This window comes from Mya arenaria, chromosome 15, assembly GCF_026914265.1.
Source record: "Mya arenaria isolate MELC-2E11 chromosome 15, ASM2691426v1".
NCBI lineage: Eukaryota > Metazoa > Mollusca > Bivalvia > Myida > Myidae > Mya > Mya arenaria.
The window spans coordinates 21899892-21920346 of record NC_069136.1 but is presented as its reverse complement, the minus strand read 5'-3'; the positions used below and the strand labels follow the sequence as shown (position 1 = coordinate 21920346).

General features: G+C 34.4%; 1 protein-coding gene and 2 pseudogenes across 1 annotated transcript; all 3 read left to right on the top strand.

Annotated features, from left to right (window-relative positions):
• The first annotated feature begins 4792 nt into the window (after positions 1-4792).
• LOC128220481 (uncharacterized) lies at positions 4793-7069 on the top strand. The gene has a single exon (XM_052928891.1). It carries the CDS (start codon positions 4902-4904, stop codon positions 6864-6866), a length of 1965 nt encoding a protein of 654 aa, XP_052784851.1. The 5' UTR covers positions 4793-4901; the 3' UTR covers positions 6867-7069.
• Positions 7070-7281: 212 nt separating this feature from the next.
• On the top strand, positions 7282-12308 carry LOC128219197 (uncharacterized; annotated as a pseudogene).
• Positions 12309-12520: 212 nt separating this feature from the next.
• On the top strand, positions 12521-15807 carry LOC128219196 (uncharacterized; annotated as a pseudogene).
• Positions 15808-20455: the final 4648 nt, after the last annotated feature.

Genomic DNA, 20455 nt, shown 5'->3' with positions numbered 1-20455 from the left:
AAGTATGTTTCTATGCTACCGTACGTACATCAACAAAGATACAAACGTAAGGGCTACCGTTCGTACGTATATAAACTATAACACTGTTAGGAAGTGTGTTTTAAAGCTACCGTGCGTACTCAAACAACAATAAGAATGTTAGGAAGTGTGTTTTAAGACTATCGTATGTCCATAAACAATGATAACAATGTTAGGAAGTATGTTCCGAGGCAACCGTTCGAACATAAACAACGATAACAACCTAAGGAAGTATGTTCCGAGACTACTGTTCAAACGTAAACAACGATATCAGCTAAAGGAAGTTTGTTACGAGAGCTTTATATATGTGTTGCGGCAGTACTAAGTAGCACGTTAGAAGATCGAAGCAAACCCTAAATTATACAAGCTTGATCACCAGTTTAAAGTTCGTTATTAGTGAATTGGATTTATTCTTCCATGGCCGAGAGTGCAAGATAGATCCATTCCAACCCGAGCGTATGGTGTTTTGCGGAACGAGGTTTACCGAGTTTCAACAGAACACCATGGGCGAGGGTTGGGATGAACCTATCTTACACGAGCGGCAATAGTAGATGCGTTTCTCCCCCCCCCCCCCCCCGCCCTCAGTTAAACAAAATAAAATAAAATTGTATTTTTTCGGTGGAACTCGTGTGAGCGTAGTGAAAATAAGTGCGTAAAGATATGAGATTATGAAATAGTTCTGAGTAGAGTGCAGCATTATTTCTTGAATGAAGCGTGAAAACTTTTTTATGGAGACATTTGAAGCGAAATTACTTAATTAGGATTCTAAATATTGTCACAAAACAAGGTTTTCATGATGCTACAGACGACGGTCTTCCCCAAGGGAGGTAATTGTGTGATGACAATAAAAAAAGGAGTTCCATACGGGTAGTTGTTTTATCTTTGCCCGTGGGCAAGATTATAAGTATCTTTCATAGCCGAGAGTGTAAGATAGCTTCATCCCGACACGAGAGTAGGGTGTTTCGCGGAAACGAGGTTTACCGAGTTTCCGCAAAACACCCTGCGGCAGGGTTCGGATGAACCTATCTTACACGAGTGGCTATGGTAGATGCTTTTTCTCCCACCTCAGTTAAACAAAATTAAGTAAAAACGTATATTTTGCTGGAACTATTTTGTGCGTAGTGAAAATAAATGCGTGTGGATATGTGATAATTCGTGGTTGTCATGGATATGCTCGCAGTGATTCACATTATGCTAATAATCAAATCGGCCTTTAAATAGTTCTGAGGAGAGTAAATCATTATTTCTTGAAAGGTGCGTGAAAACTTTTTTATGGAGATATTTGAAGCGAGAAATAATTAATTAGCAATCTAAATATTGCAACAAGAAAACGTTTCTATGATGCTACAGACGACAGTCTTTAACAAGGGAGGTAATTACAATGTAATGACCATTAAAAAGGAGTTCCATAGTTTTATCTTTGCCCGTGGGCAAGATAAGAATTTCTAGCATGGTTAAATTTTTGGATCTGCTTATCTGAGGTGGGAAAAGGGTTTATCCCAACCCGAGCGTAGGGTGTTTTGCGGAATCGAGCTTAGTACCGCAAAACAACCTGCGCTCGATTTGGGATGAACCTATCTTTCAAGAGCGGCTCATGGTAGATCCTTTTTCTCCCACCTCAGTTATACAAAACAAATTAGAAATGTATTTTTTCGCTGGAACTCTTTTGTGCGAAGTGAAAATAAATGCGTATAAATATGTGATAATTCGTGGTTGTCATGGATATGCGAGCAGTGATTCAGATTATGCTAATGCAGTCAAATTGATCTTTAAATAGTCCTGAGGAGAATGCAGCAGCATTTCTTGAATAGAGCGTGAAAACATTTTGTGGTGCCATTTGAAGTGAGAAATAATTATTTAGGATTTTAAACATTGCCACTAGACATTCAATGATGCTACAGACGACGGCTTCAATAAGGGATGTAAATGTGTTATGGCAATGAAAAAGGAGTTCAATACGGGTACATGTTTTATCTTTGCCCGTGGGCAAGATAAAAAATTCTAGCAAGGTCAAATATTTGGATCTACTTGTCTGAGGTGGGAGAAAAGAACCGTAAGACATTTAATTTTTTACACATTGAATGGTGAGCTGACTCAACGCACACTATTCGACACTTGGAAAATGAATATCGTGCCGGCTGGACAATCGGCATTTGCCATCCACATTAAACATATTTACATATTTGTTTCCATAATGCAAAATCCGAGCTGGTTCATCAAACAATATTCGACAATTGGAAAATGAATAATACAAACGGATGGCTAGACAAACGGCATTTGACATTATAAAATATTTACAATTTTAAGCATACTATAAATGTCTGGCTGGCTTGCCAAGAACCGTTGCGCAACAAAAAGGCCATATATGGATAGCTTTGGTAAATTAGGAATTATTTCACAATTCAGATATCATAAGTAATTAATTAATATTCAAACACCAGAAACTACATACACTGGTCATACAGCCTTTTAACTTAATTCGTTCCCATGGTTACGGAATTTGCGAACCCTGTTTGGCCCGAAACGCTTCATATTGCAATGTCGAATCAATATCACCTCATACCGTGGAACGCTATCGATGCAGGAAATACAATCTAGCTCAAAAAATATCTGCGACCTCTTGCTGGTGTTAAGAAATAGAGGATTATAAGTTTTGGTGTTGCAAATTCAAACTATGTCTCTTGTCTAAATAGTATGCTAACGAAACGTTCAATTTCGCTTGAAGACATCTGAAATGTTTTGATTTGTATTTATCAGGAAAAAACTTGCATTATTTAAGCAATGATACGGAGGTTCACACAAATCTGTGTCTTAATTCAACAAAATTCAGATATTTATCAGAAAATAGTTAAACTTTTTCAATACATTTGCATTTCATTGTGGGTTTTTCCGCGTCTTTGTAAAGGAGATACCGCGTAACAATTTAACAATTATGTAAATGAATCTAATGACGTCATCATAAGAAAAGGAATGTTCTACGAAGAGGAGGAACAAACGTGACTGAGCTTAGAACAATACTGCAGTGCTATGGGAATTACCAGTTACTTTGAACAAGGTAATCATTATGATTGGTTGGAATTTAGTTAAAGCTGCACTCTCACGGATTGAACGTTTTGACAACTTTTTTTTTATTTTTTTGTCTTGGAACGAGCCAATTTTTGCGAAAATCCATTGAAACCAGTTATATAAGAGTGTGACAAAAAATTAGGTCGCAGATTTTTATATTGAAGTTCAAAAATTGATTTGTTATGCATTTTTCTTAAACGGTTTAAGCCATAAAACATTAATTTTCGAACGGAAATATGAAAATCTACGATATGATTTTTGTCAGCAATCTTATATAATTGGTTTGCAGATATTTACGCAAAAATTTGCTCTTTCCAATACAAAAAATAAAAAAAAAGTTGTAAAAATGGTATATCTGTGAGAGTGCAGCTTTAAGTTCCGATTTAATAACTTAAATTTAATCACTAATTAGTTATGGATTCAAGGCCTTACTGAAAGAATTGGTTTAAAATTAGAAACTTTACAGTGAGATCGCAATATATTTCACCTAGTGAGAACGAAAGTGTTATGCACTAGTCATTTGTAACCACGACCCCCCCCCCCCCCCCCCCCCAGGTCCGGGGAATAGCCGAGACTTTGACTTTCGGTCCAGCCAAGCCCGGGTAAAATCCCCGCCCTGCGGGAACGAACTGATGGTTAAACCCCGGCCAAATGCCCCCGCACCCCAGAGACTCTATATAAGGCCCAATCTCGGCTTGATTTGGCGCTATGACAAAACCACCGCGGTCACCCGGCTCTGCGGGGCCACCTGGCCACCTGGAAGGTAAAAACACGGCCCTTTTCCCCGGCTATCCTGGGGGGGGGGGGGGGGGTTACAATTGACTGGTGCATTACAAGTAAGATATTTACTTTGGTGTATACGAGGTGAACTATTTTGCGATAGAGCATTAAAAAAAAAAAAACTTATGTATATGCCGATTATAGTAAAAAGGATATTAAATGACGGTTTATTGTAGATTTTCAGAAAAAAGCGCAAAATTGTATGTGAACCTGACGTCATTTTCACGCTGATATTTCATTTGGACGTGAGAGAGCTAAAATTTCAAAACAGTTAAAAATATCACATTGATATTTTAAATTAACAATAAATATAAAATTAATTCCATTGATAAACCTCAATAAACCACAGAAAAGCATATAGTAAATTATTTTTCTTGTTCAACACGCTAGTGTTTGGTTTTCTATACTGCACGTACAAATCGTTTGGATTCCTATTATTCAAACTGATAAACATGGCCCTTGTTTCAACGCTGCGTTTTTGTTTACTATTTTAAGCTGCACTCACACATATTGACCGTTTTGACAACTTTTTATGTTTTTTTTTTCATGGAATGAGCCAATTTTTCCGTAAATGGCTTAAAACCAGTGATACAAAACTGCTGACAAAATATCAGATCGCATTTTTTTTTTCATATTTACGTTCGAGAATTGATATTTATAGCTAAAAGGGTAACTAACGCTTTAAGAAAAAATAGTTTTCGGTAGTTTTTCAAAAAAATGTGATCAGTCATTTTGTGAATCATCTTATATGGCTAAATTAAAGGCATTGATACCAAAGTCAGCTTATTTAGAGACAAAGACTAAATAAAAATAGTTAAAACTGTCAATCTGTGAGTTTCCAGCTTTAATCCACTAACCGAATTGCAACATTTGCATTTCAGTGTTATCAGGAGAAGTCAACAGGTTTTAGATAGAGGAAGAAAAAATCATGACGCATTCACATGTTTAAGTCGATAGCGGTTGAAAAGCGGATTCAAGTTTGATCAAATATACGAACAGTTGCGCATTACGGAAACTTAAAACAAAAGAAACAAAACATGCGGTGTTTACTCTGTTGCAAATATACTCGGTTAAGAGTCAACTGGAGTATTTTAGTGCTGATTTCTATGTTAACAACTGTGATATACTTAACTTCTTCCTCCTCCAGCAAACACGATAAAGGCCAAAAGAGAAATGAACCTTTAATTCTCCATGCGAGTGACTTTGTAGCGGAATTCAAGGAGTTTGCAGACATTGACATAGGTGCAAAGGCAGGAACGTCAGCGTGCGTTCATCCAAATGTACCGCTTTGGAATGATCAGATTAAATCTTTCTACAAACCTTGCGAACCTGCGAAATGTACCAGTGAAGAAGACTGGGTATATACAGCCAATGGAAAGTTCTACATATCTTCTAAGGCAGAACAAAAGTTTGGTGAAATAAATTGCGCTTATAAGCCAGTTGTGTTTGATCACAACGATGACAGTAAAGTGTTAGATGAAATAAATCCCATGCAGAATGGTAGTTTGTTGAAATCAGATGCGTTTAAAGTGTTATGTAAAGCAAAAAATGGAAAGACCTACTCAAATATTCATGCATGCATTTCTCCTACAGCAAAACGGGACAATGTATTTGACAATAAAACTAAATACAATGTGCTTATGTACGGTTTTGATTCAGTTTCAAGAAATGTGTTCAAACGTTTTTTACCGAACACTCACGAATATTTTACGAATGTTCTCGGAGGAAAAGTGTTGAATGAATACAACATCGTCGGGGACGGAACGCCTCAGGCTTTGTTTCCTATTTTGACAGGACGGAAAGAGACGGAAATTCCCGAAGTTAGGCGAGGTCATGACGATGCAAAACAGGTAGATGAATTTTTGGAATTTATCTGGAAAAGGTTTGAAAAGCGAGGTTATGTAACACAATGGGGAGAAGATATGGCGGAGGTAGGAACATTTACCTACAGGATGCTCGGCTTTAAGAACAAACCAGTGAATCATTATATACGGCCATTTTATTTAGAGGTAGCTAAATCGGTTAAAATCAAACACTTTTGTCATGGTTCAAAACGGATTCATGAAATATTCATTAATTGGTTAAAGGAAGGACTAATAACAAACGTTGGGAGACCTTTTTTCACTTTCGGTTTCTTTTCGGGTTACTCACACAATACAAATGATTGTGTGGGACTTTTAGATGAAGATAATGTTGATTTTTTAAAATACATGAACAGTCTGGGGTTATTGAAAAACACATTTGTATTGCTCATGAGCGATCATGGTGCAAGATATGGAAATTTGAGACAAACAGAACAAGGAAAGCTCGAAGAAAGAATGCCCTATTTTGGTATTTTTGTCCCACCCGAGTTCAGGAAAGAGCATCCAAACAAATACATAGCCTTTCTTGAAAACACTAAGAAATTGGTGACCCCATTTGACATATATGAAACATTTATGGAAATAAATGAGGAGAAAAATGAGTACAAACCCACAGACAGAACGTCATATTCATTGTTTTCCAATATTCCAATGGAAAGAACGTGTCAAAGTGCTGGTATTGAAGCCCACTGGTGCGCATGCCTGGCTTGGAAAAACACTTCCGTGTCAGAAAACCACGTGATTAACACTGCGCGCGAATCTGTGAACATGTTCAATGAAATGATTGGTGAATATTCAATCATGTGTCATAAATTAGATTTAAAGCACATAACAAGGGCTATAAAACTAGAATCAAATGAAAATGTACTCAAATTTAAGGAAAGCAAGGATATTGACGGGCGAATAGCAGATATGTCTGCCAAAACAAAGCCCTTGCAAGCCTTCTATCAAATCACTATGGAAACGACCCCAGGAAATGGTCTTTTTGAAGTGACGTCATCAGTTGATCTGCAATCAGGTCAAGTTTTTATATCAAAAGAAGACATCAGCAGAATAAACAAATACTATGATGCACCGAAGTGTATTGTTAAGAGAAAGCCCGAGTTACGACCATATTGTGTGTGTAAAGAGAACATTTAAATAGCAATATCTTTCACTTTTAACAATATCTATATTTTGTTATTTTTAGCAATACTTTGCTGTTACTATTTACATAATTGGCAAATTATCAGTATGCTTCAGTTTTGACATTTAACTTCATTACATTTAGGAATTATTTGAATTTGTATGTTCATGTAATTACAATTTTACATCAAAACATTTATACCAGGCCAAGCGTTTTCATATAGCCACTAGCAAAAAATAAGTAATTTAAAACAAAATGAACATTACTGTTTCATTTTAAGATACTAATTGATATATATATATATATATATATATATTAATATATATATTAAAAAAAAAACATTAGAAGTAACTCGACCAATCAAAACAAATTTACACACAAAAACAACATACAATTGTTGTTGTAAAGAGTTCTTACAACGGGATTTATATGCGTAGCAGTTTAAGATTTACATTTATATTCTGGTACCAAATTCCAAACGTTTCCACTGCATTATTCAAACGAGAGTTTCTTGTATCAAGAGGATCGCAATTGAAGTAGTGTATTCATTAGATTATGCTATGATGTCTCGAATGTAACTTGGTGTAAGATTATGTAATCATTTATATACCAATACAGCTGTTTGAAATTTTGGAATTTATCTGGAAAAGGTTTGAAAAGCGAGGTTATGTAACACAATGGGGAGAAGATATGGCGGAGGTAGGAACATTTACCTACAGGATGCTCGGCTTTAAGAACAAACCAGTGAATCATTATATACGGCCATTTTATTTAGAGGTAGCTAAATCGGTTAAAATCAAACACTTTTGTCATGGTTCAAAACGGATTCATGAAATATTCATTAATTGGTTAAAGGAAGGACTAATAACAAACGTTGGGAGACCTTTTTTCACTTTCGGTTTCTTTTCGGGTTACTCACACAATACAAATGATTGTGTGGGACTTTTAGATGAAGATAATGTTGATTTTTTAAAATACATGAACAGTCTGGGGTTATTGAAAAACACATTTGTATTGCTCATGAGCGATCATGGTGCAAGATATGGAAATTTGAGACAAACAGAACAAGGAAAGCTCGAAGAAAGAATGCCCTATTTTGGTATTTTTGTCCCACCCGAGTTCAGGAAAGAGCATCCAAACAAATACATAGCCTTTCTTGAAAACACTAAGAAATTGGTGACCCCATTTGATATATATGAAACATTTATGGAAATAAATGAGGAGAAAAATGAGTACAAACCCACAGACAGAACGTCATATTCATTGTTTTCCAATATTCCAATGGAAAGAACGTGTCAAAGTGCTGGTATTGAAGCCCACTGGTGCGCATGCCTGGCTTGGAAAAACACTTCCGTGTCAGAAAACCACGTGATTAACACTGCGCGCGAATCTGTGAACATGTTCAATGAAATGATTGGTGAATATTCAATCATGTGTCATAAATTAGATTTAAAGCACATAACAAGGGCTATAAAACTAGAATCAAATGAAAATGTACTCAAATTTAAGGAAAGCAAGGATATTGACGGGCGAATAGCAGATATGTCTGCCAAAACAAAGCCCTTGCAAGCCTTCTATCAAATCACTATGGAAACGACCCCAGGAAATGGTCTTTTGTAAGTGACGTCATCAGTTGATCTGCAATCAGGTCAAGTTTTTATATCAAAAGAAGACATCAGCAGAATAAACAAATACTATGATGCACCGAAGTGTATTGTTAAGAGAAAGCCCGAGTTACGACCATATTGTGTGTGTAAAGAGAACATTTAAATAGCAATATCTTTCACTTTTAACAATATCTATATTTTGTTATTTTTAGCAATACTTTGCTGTTACTATTTACATAATTGGCAAATTATCAGTATGCTTCAGTTTTGACATTTAACTTCATTACATTTAGGAATTATTTGAATTTGTATGTTCATGTAATTACAATTTTACATCAAAACATTTATACCAGGCCAAGCGTTTTCATATAGCCACTAGCAAAAAATAAGTAATTTAAAACAAAATGAACATTACTGTTTCATTTTAAGATACTAATTGATATATATATATATTAATATATATATTAAAAAAAACATTAGAAGTAACTCGACCAATCAAAACAAATTTACACACAAAAACAACATACAATTGTTGTTGTAAAGAGTTCTTACAACGGGATTTATATGCGTAGCAGTTTAAGATTTACATTTATATTCTGGTACCAAATTCCAAACGTTTCCACTGCATTATTCAAACGAGAGTTTCTTGTATCAAGAGGATCGCAATTGAAGTAGTGTATTCATTAGATTATGCTATGATGTCTCGAATGTAACTTGGTGTAAGATTATATAATCATTTATATACCAATACAGCTGTTTGAAATTTTGGAATTTATCTGGAAAAGGTTTGAAAAGCGAGGTTATGTAACACAATGGGGAGAAGATATGGTGGAGGTAGGAACATTAACCTACAGGTGCTCGGCTTTAAGAACAAACCAGTGAATCATTATATACGGCCATTTTATTTAGAGGTAGCTAAATCGGTTAAAATCAAACACTTTTGTCATGGTTCAAAACGGATTCATGAAATATTCATTAATTGGTTAAAGGAAGGACTAATAACAAACGTTGGGAGACCTTTTTTCACTTTCGGTTTCTTTTCGGGTTACTCACACAATACAAATGATTGTGTGGGACTTTTAGATGAAGATAATGTTGATTTTTTAAAATACATGAACAGTCTGGGGTTATTGAAAAACACATTTGTATTGCTCATGAGCGATCATGGTGCAAGATATGGAAATTTGAGACAAACAGAACAAGGAAAGCTCGAAGAAAGAATGCCCTATTTTGGTATTTTTGTCCCACCCGAGTTCAGGAAAGAGCATCCAAACAAATACATAGCCTTTCTTGAAAACACTAAGAAATTGGTGACCCCATTTGATATATATGAAACATTTATGGAAATAAATGAGGAGAAAAATGAGTACAAACCCACAGACAGAACGTCATATTCATTGTTTTCCAATATTCCAATGGAAAGAACGTGTCAAAGTGCTGGTATTGAAGCCCACTGGTGCGCATGCCTGGCTTGGAAAAACACTTCCGTGTCAGAAAACCACGTGATTAACACTGCGCGCGAATCTGTGAACATGTTCAATGAAATGATTGGTGAATATTCAATCATGTGTCATAAATTAGATTTAAAGCACATAACAAGGGCTATAAAACTAGAATCAAATGAAAATGTACTCAAATTTAAGGAAAGCAAGGATATTGACGGGCGAATAGCAGATATGTCTGCCAAAACAAAGCCCTTGCAAGCCTTCTATCAAATCACTATGGAAACGACCCCAGGAAATGGTCTTTTGTAAGTGACGTCATCAGTTGATCTGCAATCAGGTCAAGTTTTTATATCAAAAGAAGACATCAGCAGAATAAACAAATACTATGATGCACCGAAGTGTATTGTTAAGAGAAAGCCCGAGTTACGACCATATTGTGTGTGTAAAGAGAACATTTAAATAGCAATATCTTTCACTTTTAACAATATCTATATTTTGTTATTTTTAGCAATACTTTGCTGTTACTATTTACATAATTGGCAAATTATCAGTATGCTTCAGTTTTGACATTTAACTTCATTACATTTAGGAATTATTTGAATTTGTATGTTCATGTAATTACAATTTTACATCAAAACATTTATACCAGGCCAAGCGTTTTCATATAGCCACTAGCAAAAAATAAGTAATTTAAAACAAAATGAACATTACTGTTTCATTTTAAGATACTAATTGATATATATATATATTAATATATATATTAAAAAAAACATTAGAAGTAACTCGACCAATCAAAACAAATTTACACACAAAAACAACATACAATTGTTGTTGTAAAGAGTTCTTACAACGGGATTTATATGCGTAGCAGTTTAAGATTTACATTTATATTCTGGTACCAAATTCCAAACGTTTCCACTGCATTATTCAAACGAGAGTTTCTTGTATCAAGAGGATCGCAATTGAAGTAGTGTATTCATTAGATTATGCTATGATGTCTCGAATGTAACTTGGTGTAAGATTATATAATCATTTATATACCAATACAGCTGTTTGAAATTTTGGAATTTATCTGGAAAAGGTTTGAAAAGCGAGGTTATGTAACACAATGGGGAGAAGATATGGTGGAGGTAGGAACATTTACCTACAGGATGCTCGGCTTTAAGAACAAACCAGTGAATCATTATATACGGCCATTTTATTTAGAGGTAGCTAAATCGGTTAAAATCAAACACTTTTGTCATGGTTCAAAACGGATTCATGAAATATTCATTAATTGGTTAAAGGAAGGACTAATAACAAACGTTGGGAGACCTTTTTTCACTTTCGGTTTCTTTTCGGGTTACTCACACAATACAAATGATTGTGTGGGACTTTTAGATGAAGATAATGTTGATTTTTTAAAATACATGAACAGTCTGGGGTTATTGAAAAACACATTTGTATTGCTCATGAGCGATCATGGTGCAAGATATGGAAATTTGAGACAAACAGAACAAGGAAAGCTCGAAGAAAGAATGCCCTATTTTGGTATTTTTGTCCCACCCGAGTTCAGGAAAGAGCATCCAAACAAATACATAGCCTTTCTTGAAAACACTAAGAAATTGGTGACCCCATTTGATATATATGAAACATTTATGGAAATAAATGAGGAGAAAAATGAGTACAAACCCACAGACAGAACGTCATATTCATTGTTTTCCAATATTCCAATGGAAAGAACGTGTCAAAGTGCTGGTATTGAAGCCCACTGGTGCGCATGCCTGGCTTGGAAAAACACTTCCGTGTCAGAAAACCACGTGATTAACACTGCGCGCGAATCTGTGAACATGTTCAATGAAATGATTGGTGAATATTCAATCATGTGTCATAAATTAGATTTAAAGCACATAACAAGGGCTATAAAACTAGAATCAAATGAAAATGTACTCAAATTTAAGGAAAGCAAGGATATTGACGGGCGAATAGCAGATATGTCTGCCAAAACAAAGCCCTTGCAAGCCTTCTATCAAATCACTATGGAAACGACCCCAGGAAATGGTCTTTTTGAAGTGACGTCATCAGTTGATCTGCAATCAGGTCAAGTTTTTATATCAAAAGAAGACATCAGCAGAATAAACAAATACTATGATGCACCGAAGTGTATTGTTAAGAGAAAGCCCGAGTTGCGACCATATTGTGTGTGTAAAGAGAACATTTAAATAGCAATATCTTTCACTTTTAACAATATCTATATTTTGTTATTTTTAGCAATACTTTGCTGTTACTATTTACATAATTGGCAAATTATCAGTATGCTTCAGTTTTGACATTTAACTTCATTACATTTAGGAATTATTTGAATTTGTATGTTCATGTAATTACAATTTTACATCAAAACATTTATACCAGGCCAAGCGTTTTCATATAGCCACTAGCAAAAAATAAGTAATTTAAAACAAAATGAACATTACTGTTTCATTTTAAGATACTAATTGATATATATATATATATATATATATATTAATATATATATTAAAAAAAAAACATTAGAAGTAACTCGACCAATCAAAACAAATTTACACACAAAAACAACATACAATTGTTGTTGTAAAGAGTTCTTACAACGGGATTTATATGCGTAGCAGTTTAAGATTTACATTTATATTCTGGTACCAAATTCCAAACGTTTCCACTGCATTATTCAAACGAGAGTTTCTTGTATCAAGAGGATCGCAATTGAAGTAGTGTATTCATTAGATTATGCTATGATGTCTCGAATGTAACTTGGTGTAAGATTATGTAATCATTTATATACCAATACAGCTGTTTGAAATTTTGGAATTTATCTGGAAAAGGTTTGAAAAGCGAGGTTATGTAACACAATGGGGAGAAGATATGGCGGAGGTAGGAACATTTACCTACAGGATGCTCGGCTTTAAGAACAAACCAGTGAATCATTATATACGGCCATTTTATTTAGAGGTAGCTAAATCGGTTAAAATCAAACACTTTTGTCATGGTTCAAAACGGATTCATGAAATATTCATTAATTGGTTAAAGGAAGGACTAATAACAAACGTTGGGAGACCTTTTTTCACTTTCGGTTTCTTTTCGGGTTACTCACACAATACAAATGATTGTGTGGGACTTTTAGATGAAGATAATGTTGATTTTTTAAAATACATGAACAGTCTGGGGTTATTGAAAAACACATTTGTATTGCTCATGAGCGATCATGGTGCAAGATATGGAAATTTGAGACAAACAGAACAAGGAAAGCTCGAAGAAAGAATGCCCTATTTTGGTATTTTTGTCCCACCCGAGTTCAGGAAAGAGCATCCAAACAAATACATAGCCTTTCTTGAAAACACTAAGAAATTGGTGACCCCATTTGATATATATGAAACATTTATGGAAATAAATGAGGAGAAAAATGAGTACAAACCCACAGACAGAACGTCATATTCATTGTTTTCCAATATTCCAATGGAAAGAACGTGTCAAAGTGCTGGTATTGAAGCCCACTGGTGCGCATGCCTGGCTTGGAAAAACACTTCCGTGTCAGAAAACCACGTGATTAACACTGCGCGCGAATCTGTGAACATGTTCAATGAAATGATTGGTGAATATTCAATCATGTGTCATAAATTAGATTTAAAGCACATAACAAGGGCTATAAAACTAGAATCAAATGAAAATGTACTCAAATTTAAGGAAAGCAAGGATATTGACGGGCGAATAGCAGATATGTCTGCCAAAACAAAGCCCTTGCAAGCCTTCTATCAAATCACTATGGAAACGACCCCAGGAAATGGTCTTTTGTAAGTGACGTCATCAGTTGATCTGCAATCAGGTCAAGTTTTTATATCAAAAGAAGACATCAGCAGAATAAACAAATACTATGATGCACCGAAGTGTATTGTTAAGAGAAAGCCCGAGTTACGACCATATTGTGTGTGTAAAGAGAACATTTAAATAGCAATATCTTTCACTTTTAACAATATCTATATTTTGTTATTTTTAGCAATACTTTGCTGTTACTATTTACATAATTGGCAAATTATCAGTATGCTTCAGTTTTGACATTTAACTTCATTACATTTAGGAATTATTTGAATTTGTATGTTCATGTAATTACAATTTTACATCAAAACATTTATACCAGGCCAAGCGTTTTCATATAGCCACTAGCAAAAAATAAGTAATTTAAAACAAAATGAACATTACTGTTTCATTTTAAGATACTAATTGATATATATATATATTAATATATATATTAAAAAAAACATTAGAAGTAACTCGACCAATCAAAACAAATTTACACACAAAAACAACATACAATTGTTGTTGTAAAGAGTTCTTACAACGGGATTTATATGCGTAGCAGTTTAAGATTTACATTTATATTCTGGTACCAAATTCCAAACGTTTCCACTGCATTATTCAAACGAGAGTTTCTTGTATCAAGAGGATCGCAATTGAAGTAGTGTATTCATTAGATTATGCTATGATGTCTCGAATGTAACTTGGTGTAAGATTATATAATCATTTATATACCAATACAGCTGTTTGAAATTTTGGAATTTATCTGGAAAAGGTTTGAAAAGCGAGGTTATGTAACACAATGGGGAGAAGATATGGTGGAGGTAGGAACATTTACCTACAGGATGCTCGGCTTTAAGAACAAACCAGTGAATCATTATATACGGCCATTTTATTTAGAGGTAGCTAAATCGGTTAAAATCAAACACTTTTGTCATGGTTCAAAACGGATTCATGAAATATTCATTAATTGGTTAAAGGAAGGACTAATAACAAACGTTGGGAGACCTTTTTTCACTTTCGGTTTCTTTTCGGGTTACTCACACAATACAAATGATTGTGTGGGACTTTTAGATGAAGATAATGTTGATTTTTTAAAATACATGAACAGTCTGGGGTTATTGAAATACACATTTGTATTGCTCATGAGCGATCATGGTGCAAGATATGGAAATTTGAGACAAACAGAACAAGGAAAGCTCGAAGAAAGAATGCCCTATTTTGGTATTTTTTGTCCCACCCGAGTTCAGGAAAGAGCATCCAAACAAATACATAGCCTTTCTTGAAAACACTAAGAAATTGGTGACCCCATTTGATATATATGAAACATTTATGGAAATAAATGAGGAGAAAAATGAGTACAAACCCACAGACAGAACGTCATATTCATTGTTTTCCAATATTCCAATGGAAAGAACGTGTCAAAGTGCTGGTATTGAAGCCCACTGGTGCGCATGCCTGGCTTGGAAAAACACTTCCGTGTCAGAAAACCACGTGATTAACACTGCGCGCGAATCTGTGAACATGTTCAATGAAATGATTGGTGAATATTCAATCATGTGTCATAAATTAGATTTAAAGCACATAACAAGGGCTATAAAACTAGAATCAAATGAAAATGTACTCAAATTTAAGGAAAGCAAGGATATTGACGGGCGAATAGCAGATATGTCTGCCAAAACAAAGCCCTTGCAAGCCTTCTATCAAATCACTATGGAAACGACCCCAGGAAATGGTCTTTTTGAAGTGACGTCATCAGTTGATCTGCAATCAGGTCAAGTTTTTATATCAAAAGAAGACATCAGCAGAATAAACAAATACTATGATGCACCGAAGTGTATTGTTAAGAGAAAGCCCGAGTTGCGACCATATTGTGTGTGTAAAGAGAACATTTAAATAGCAATATCTTTCACTTTTAACAATATCTATATTTTGTTATTTTTAGCAATACTTTGCTGTTACTATTTACATAATTGGCAAATTATCAGTATGCTTCAGTTTTGACATTTAACTTCATTACATTTAGGAATTATTTGAATTTGTATGTTCATGTAATTACAATTTTACATCAAAACATTTATACCAGGCCAAGCGTTTTCATATAGCCACTAGCAAAAAATAAGTAATTTAAAACAAAATGAACATTACTGTTTCATTTTAAGATACTAATTGATATATATATATTAATATATATATATTAAAAAAAACATTAGAAGTAACTCGACCAATCAAAACAAATTTACACACAAAAACAACATACAATTGTTGTTGTAAAGAGTTCTTACAACGGGATTTATATGCATAGCAGTTTAAGATTTACATTTATATTCTGGTACCAAATTCCAAACGTTTCCACTGCATTATTCAAACGAGAGTTTCTTGTATCAAGAGGATCGCAATTGAAGTAGTGTATTCATTAGATTATGCTATGATGTCTCGAATGTAACTTGGTGTAAGATTATGTAATCATTTATATACCAATACAGCTGTTTGATACTTGCAACGGTTTTCATATTTAAGCCAACCTCATTTTTCAAAAAATTCATGTGATGAAGTCCACGTAGGCTTAACAACATTATTTTTTGCACCTGTTTTTGCAGCAAAGTTATTTTTTTAACATGTGGTAATTTATTTTTCCCAATAGGCTGCAACAGAAGTCATTTAAATAACAAATGATAACTGAAACAGGGTTTTCATTTGATCAGTTAAATAATAGTTGAATCTTTCGGCTATATTTGCATTTATTTTCTTGCAAAGACAACTTGCAAATTCAATGGCAAGGATGAATCAATCAGAATTCCAAGTTGTAGCTGTGAAGTAACATCTTTGATAAGAACGTCGTTTGCATTTAAATCAAGAGCATTTGCATTTCTTAGCTTTTACATTTGATCCTAGCATTTTGGTTTTTAGCGGATTTTTTGTTATTTTAGTTGTTTTGCACTACTCCGATACGCTGTTTAAATTTATTTACAACGTACGTTCAATTTTATACGTAAAAATAAAACACGTAAAAGACCCTTTTGAAACAAAACTTCCTTTTCCGAATAAAGTTATGAACATAAAAAGGTTTATTCAGTTAAACGTTTGTTCTACATGAATCATTCTTAGTATCAAAACCATTTTGATTCCACACCAAATATTTAAAATTGAATGTGTGAATACAATTGCTATTTTTGAAATAAAATCGTATGGAATTTCTTACTAAAACTAAGCTTTTCTACATTTTTTTGCGGATACATGACTCATGGTTTCCTTTTTAAAATGACTATGCGTATCAGATATACGGAAAACGCATGCGAATAGCGTGTCCTTACAATGCGCTGAATACCGAAGTGCTTTCGGTGCTTTGATTTTATAGCGCAGCATGCAGACTTCGTCAGAGAATTAATAAACTCTTTCTATTTGTTCTGCTATCGACCAATGCTCTTTTCCATTCCCCTTAACCCGGCAACACAAACCGGGCCAGCTGATTAGGTTGTTTACAAAGCTCAGTGGGTATTAGACTATGCAAATAAAATAGAAAGTAAATCACCACAGGCTTACATAAAACAGTTTTAATATCAGAAAATCCTTAAAGAATATCGAATATTCGACGACGCAAAGTTCATTGTAATTTGGTCGATATGAAAATTTGGGAATATTGTGAAAGTAAAACATTGGTGATATATACGGTGGCACAAATGTGACATGTTTTTAATTATCTCGTGCGCATGACTTAAATAACTTGTGCACACGACAAAGTAACTCGTGCGCACGAGCTATTTAGTTTATCTTCCTGACAGCAAAGCGCTTCAGCTATACACTTTTTGTATTCCGGTTATATCGAATATTCGTTATCTCCAATAATTTCCCGAGGTCGCAATGACTTCGACAAAGCCAGTTATGACTGAATGTTCAAATAACTATAAATAACGTGTTGATAAATTTCATTTCAAATTTGACAAACTATGCTTCAATTTTAAATTGTGTTTTCATTCAAAGTTGACAAACAATGCCTCAATTTTAAACTTTGTTTACATGTGACATAAACCTCTTTGTTTTATCTGCTTCAGGCGTACTGTATGTTTCTAACATTTTTATTATCAGAACATTGATAAAATTATTTCCATGTCTAAACTTATCACATTGACATGATTTAGAAAAAAATCTGCCCTTATTAAAATGGCAATAATTTGTCGCTTGTTCAGAGCTTTTTTTAAAGGTCACAACATGATTAATAACATGATTGTTAACTTTTAAAGGTGTAATATTCTATGATGTGCTCATGTGTTTAATTAAAACACGTACAGCTAAAATGAAAGTTAACAATGATGACGTTAACAACGTTGTTAACTTAAACAAATTTCTGAACAATCGGCGCAATGTAAACCAAATGATAAGCATGCTGTTCAACAAAGGTATTTCCTCTGCTCGATGAAAATTTGGCTCAAAGACAAATGTCAATTATGGACTGTAAAATGCACTCTTTTTATAACGAAATAAAATGTGGCAAATCATTAGGAATCTTAAAGCTAAGATACTGAAGGCTTGGGCCCTTTATCAAATGTTGATAAAAGCCCATGTTCGTCTTTGAAGTCCACACTTTTGAATAGCGATAGTAACCCTTTTCACCAAAAGGCTTAAAGATTAAATTGTATCCAAGATTATGCTTACATGTCCTTGAAGGCTTGTTCTTGTTTTGTTGTAAGTTTTCTATTTTTTCTTAACTGTACCGTTGTGGCTTCGCTCCCCACTAAAACCAGCTTTTTATACTTAAATATATAGTTTTTTGTAGTTATGTTTTTAGAGTGAAATGATTATGGTATTAGTGTTTTCAGACGCATTACCTTGAGAAAAGATGGTCCAAAAACATTAACGAGTCCCTTTAAAAATAAAAAAGTTCCATTTCAAATGATTGCTTTGTGCAAGATATTTCAAACTTGACATAACTCTTCAGCATTACAATAATTTACTGCAAGATATTTCAAACTTGACATAACTCTTCAGCATTACAATAATTTACTATGTTCGTGAAGTTGGCAGCCCAGCAGCCCAGCAGCGTGAAGTCAGCAGCCCAGCAGACTGGCAGCCTAGCAGCGTGAAGTCAGCAGCCCAGCAGACTGACAGCCTAGCAGCGTGAAGTCAGCAGTCCAGCAGCCCCGCAGCGTGATGTCAGCAGCCCGGCAGACTGGCAGCACAGCAGCGTGAAGTCAGCAGCCCAGCAGACTGGCAGCCTAGCAGGCCCAGGCAGCCCCGGGCGTTTTTATGGTATTTTTACTTGGGCTGGATACATGGCTTCTAGTATATGAAACGTTCGAATTATTACAAGTTTAATGACTTAACAACACGGATAAATCAGAAATTCATGTTTTCAAAGCCGAAAAAAATAAAAAAAATCATTCACAATAATTCGTTTGCAAAATACTCTTTAAATGACGCAAATTACTAAAATGAATACTTTTTCAATATTTACACTATATTCTTTGAGTGTGAACTAAAAACATTACTTTACTCCACTTTTCTATTTTAGTTTCCTTTCTGGAAGGCCCGAGCAGCCCCAGGCAGCCCCGGGCCTTTTATGATATTTTTACTCGGGCTGGATACATGGCTTCTAGTATATGAAACGTTCGAATGATAACACGTTTAATGACTTAACAACACGGACAAATCAGAAATTCATGTTTTCAAAGCCGCAAAAATATTGAAAAAAATCATTCACAATAATTCGTTTGCAAAATACTCTTTAAATGACGCAAAATAACTAAAATGAATACTTTTTCAACATTTGCACTATTCTTTTTGTGTGAACTAAAAACATCACTTTACTCCACTTTTCTATTTTAGTTTTCTTTCTGGCAGCCCCGAGCAGCCACGGGCAGCCCCGTGCATTTTATGGTATTTTTACTCGGGCTGGATCCATGGCTTCTAGTATATGAAACATTCGAATGATAACAAGTTTAGTGACTTAACAACACGGAAAATTCAGAAATTCATGTTTTTAAAGCTGAAAAAAAATGAAAAAAATCATTCACAATAGTTCGTTTGCAAAACACTCTTTAAATGACGCAAAATACTAAAATGAATACTTTTTCAACATTTACACTATTCTTTTTGTGTGAACTAAAAACATCACTTTACTCCACTTTTCAAATTTAGTTTTCTGGCAGCCTCGATCAGCCTCAAGCGTATAACGATATTTTTACACGGGCTGTATGCAAGGCTTTAAGTATGTGTAACGTTTGGATGATTACAAGTGTAATGACTTTAAAGCAAAGATAAGATGTAAAATGTTACAGAACACTAATTATTTAACGTAATCTTGCTAGAATTTCACTCGATTTTTACCGCTATGCTAAGACAAAATCGTGCGAAGTTTCCCGTCGTTTTTGCAAAAAAGCGCGTCTTCAAATTCAAAACACTTCATTTTGCCATTTAAGCTGTAATTTAATTTCCCCTTACCACACCACGCATCAAAGCGTTATATGCTGAATATTGTCTTTTCCAACAATAATGAAAATTCAGAAATTCATGATTTCAAAGGCAAAAAAAAAATGAAAAAACGAGGCGTTTTATGGTATTTTTACACGGGCTGTATACAATGCTTTAAGTATGTGTAACGTTCAGATGATTCCGTATTTAATGACTTTCTTCTTGACCCAGAACGTTATTTGTCAATAGACCTACCATATCCTTGGAAAAAATGTTTTGCAAACTTAAGATGCTCAGGTCATACGCTTATGATAGAAAAAGGAAGACACTTGAATATTG

Bases quoted from the DNA above. Each gene is read 5' to 3' on its own strand.
- LOC128220481 (XM_052928891.1), top strand. From the start codon at position 4,902: ATGCGGTGTTTACTCTGTTGCAAATATACTCGGTTAAGAGTCAACTGG.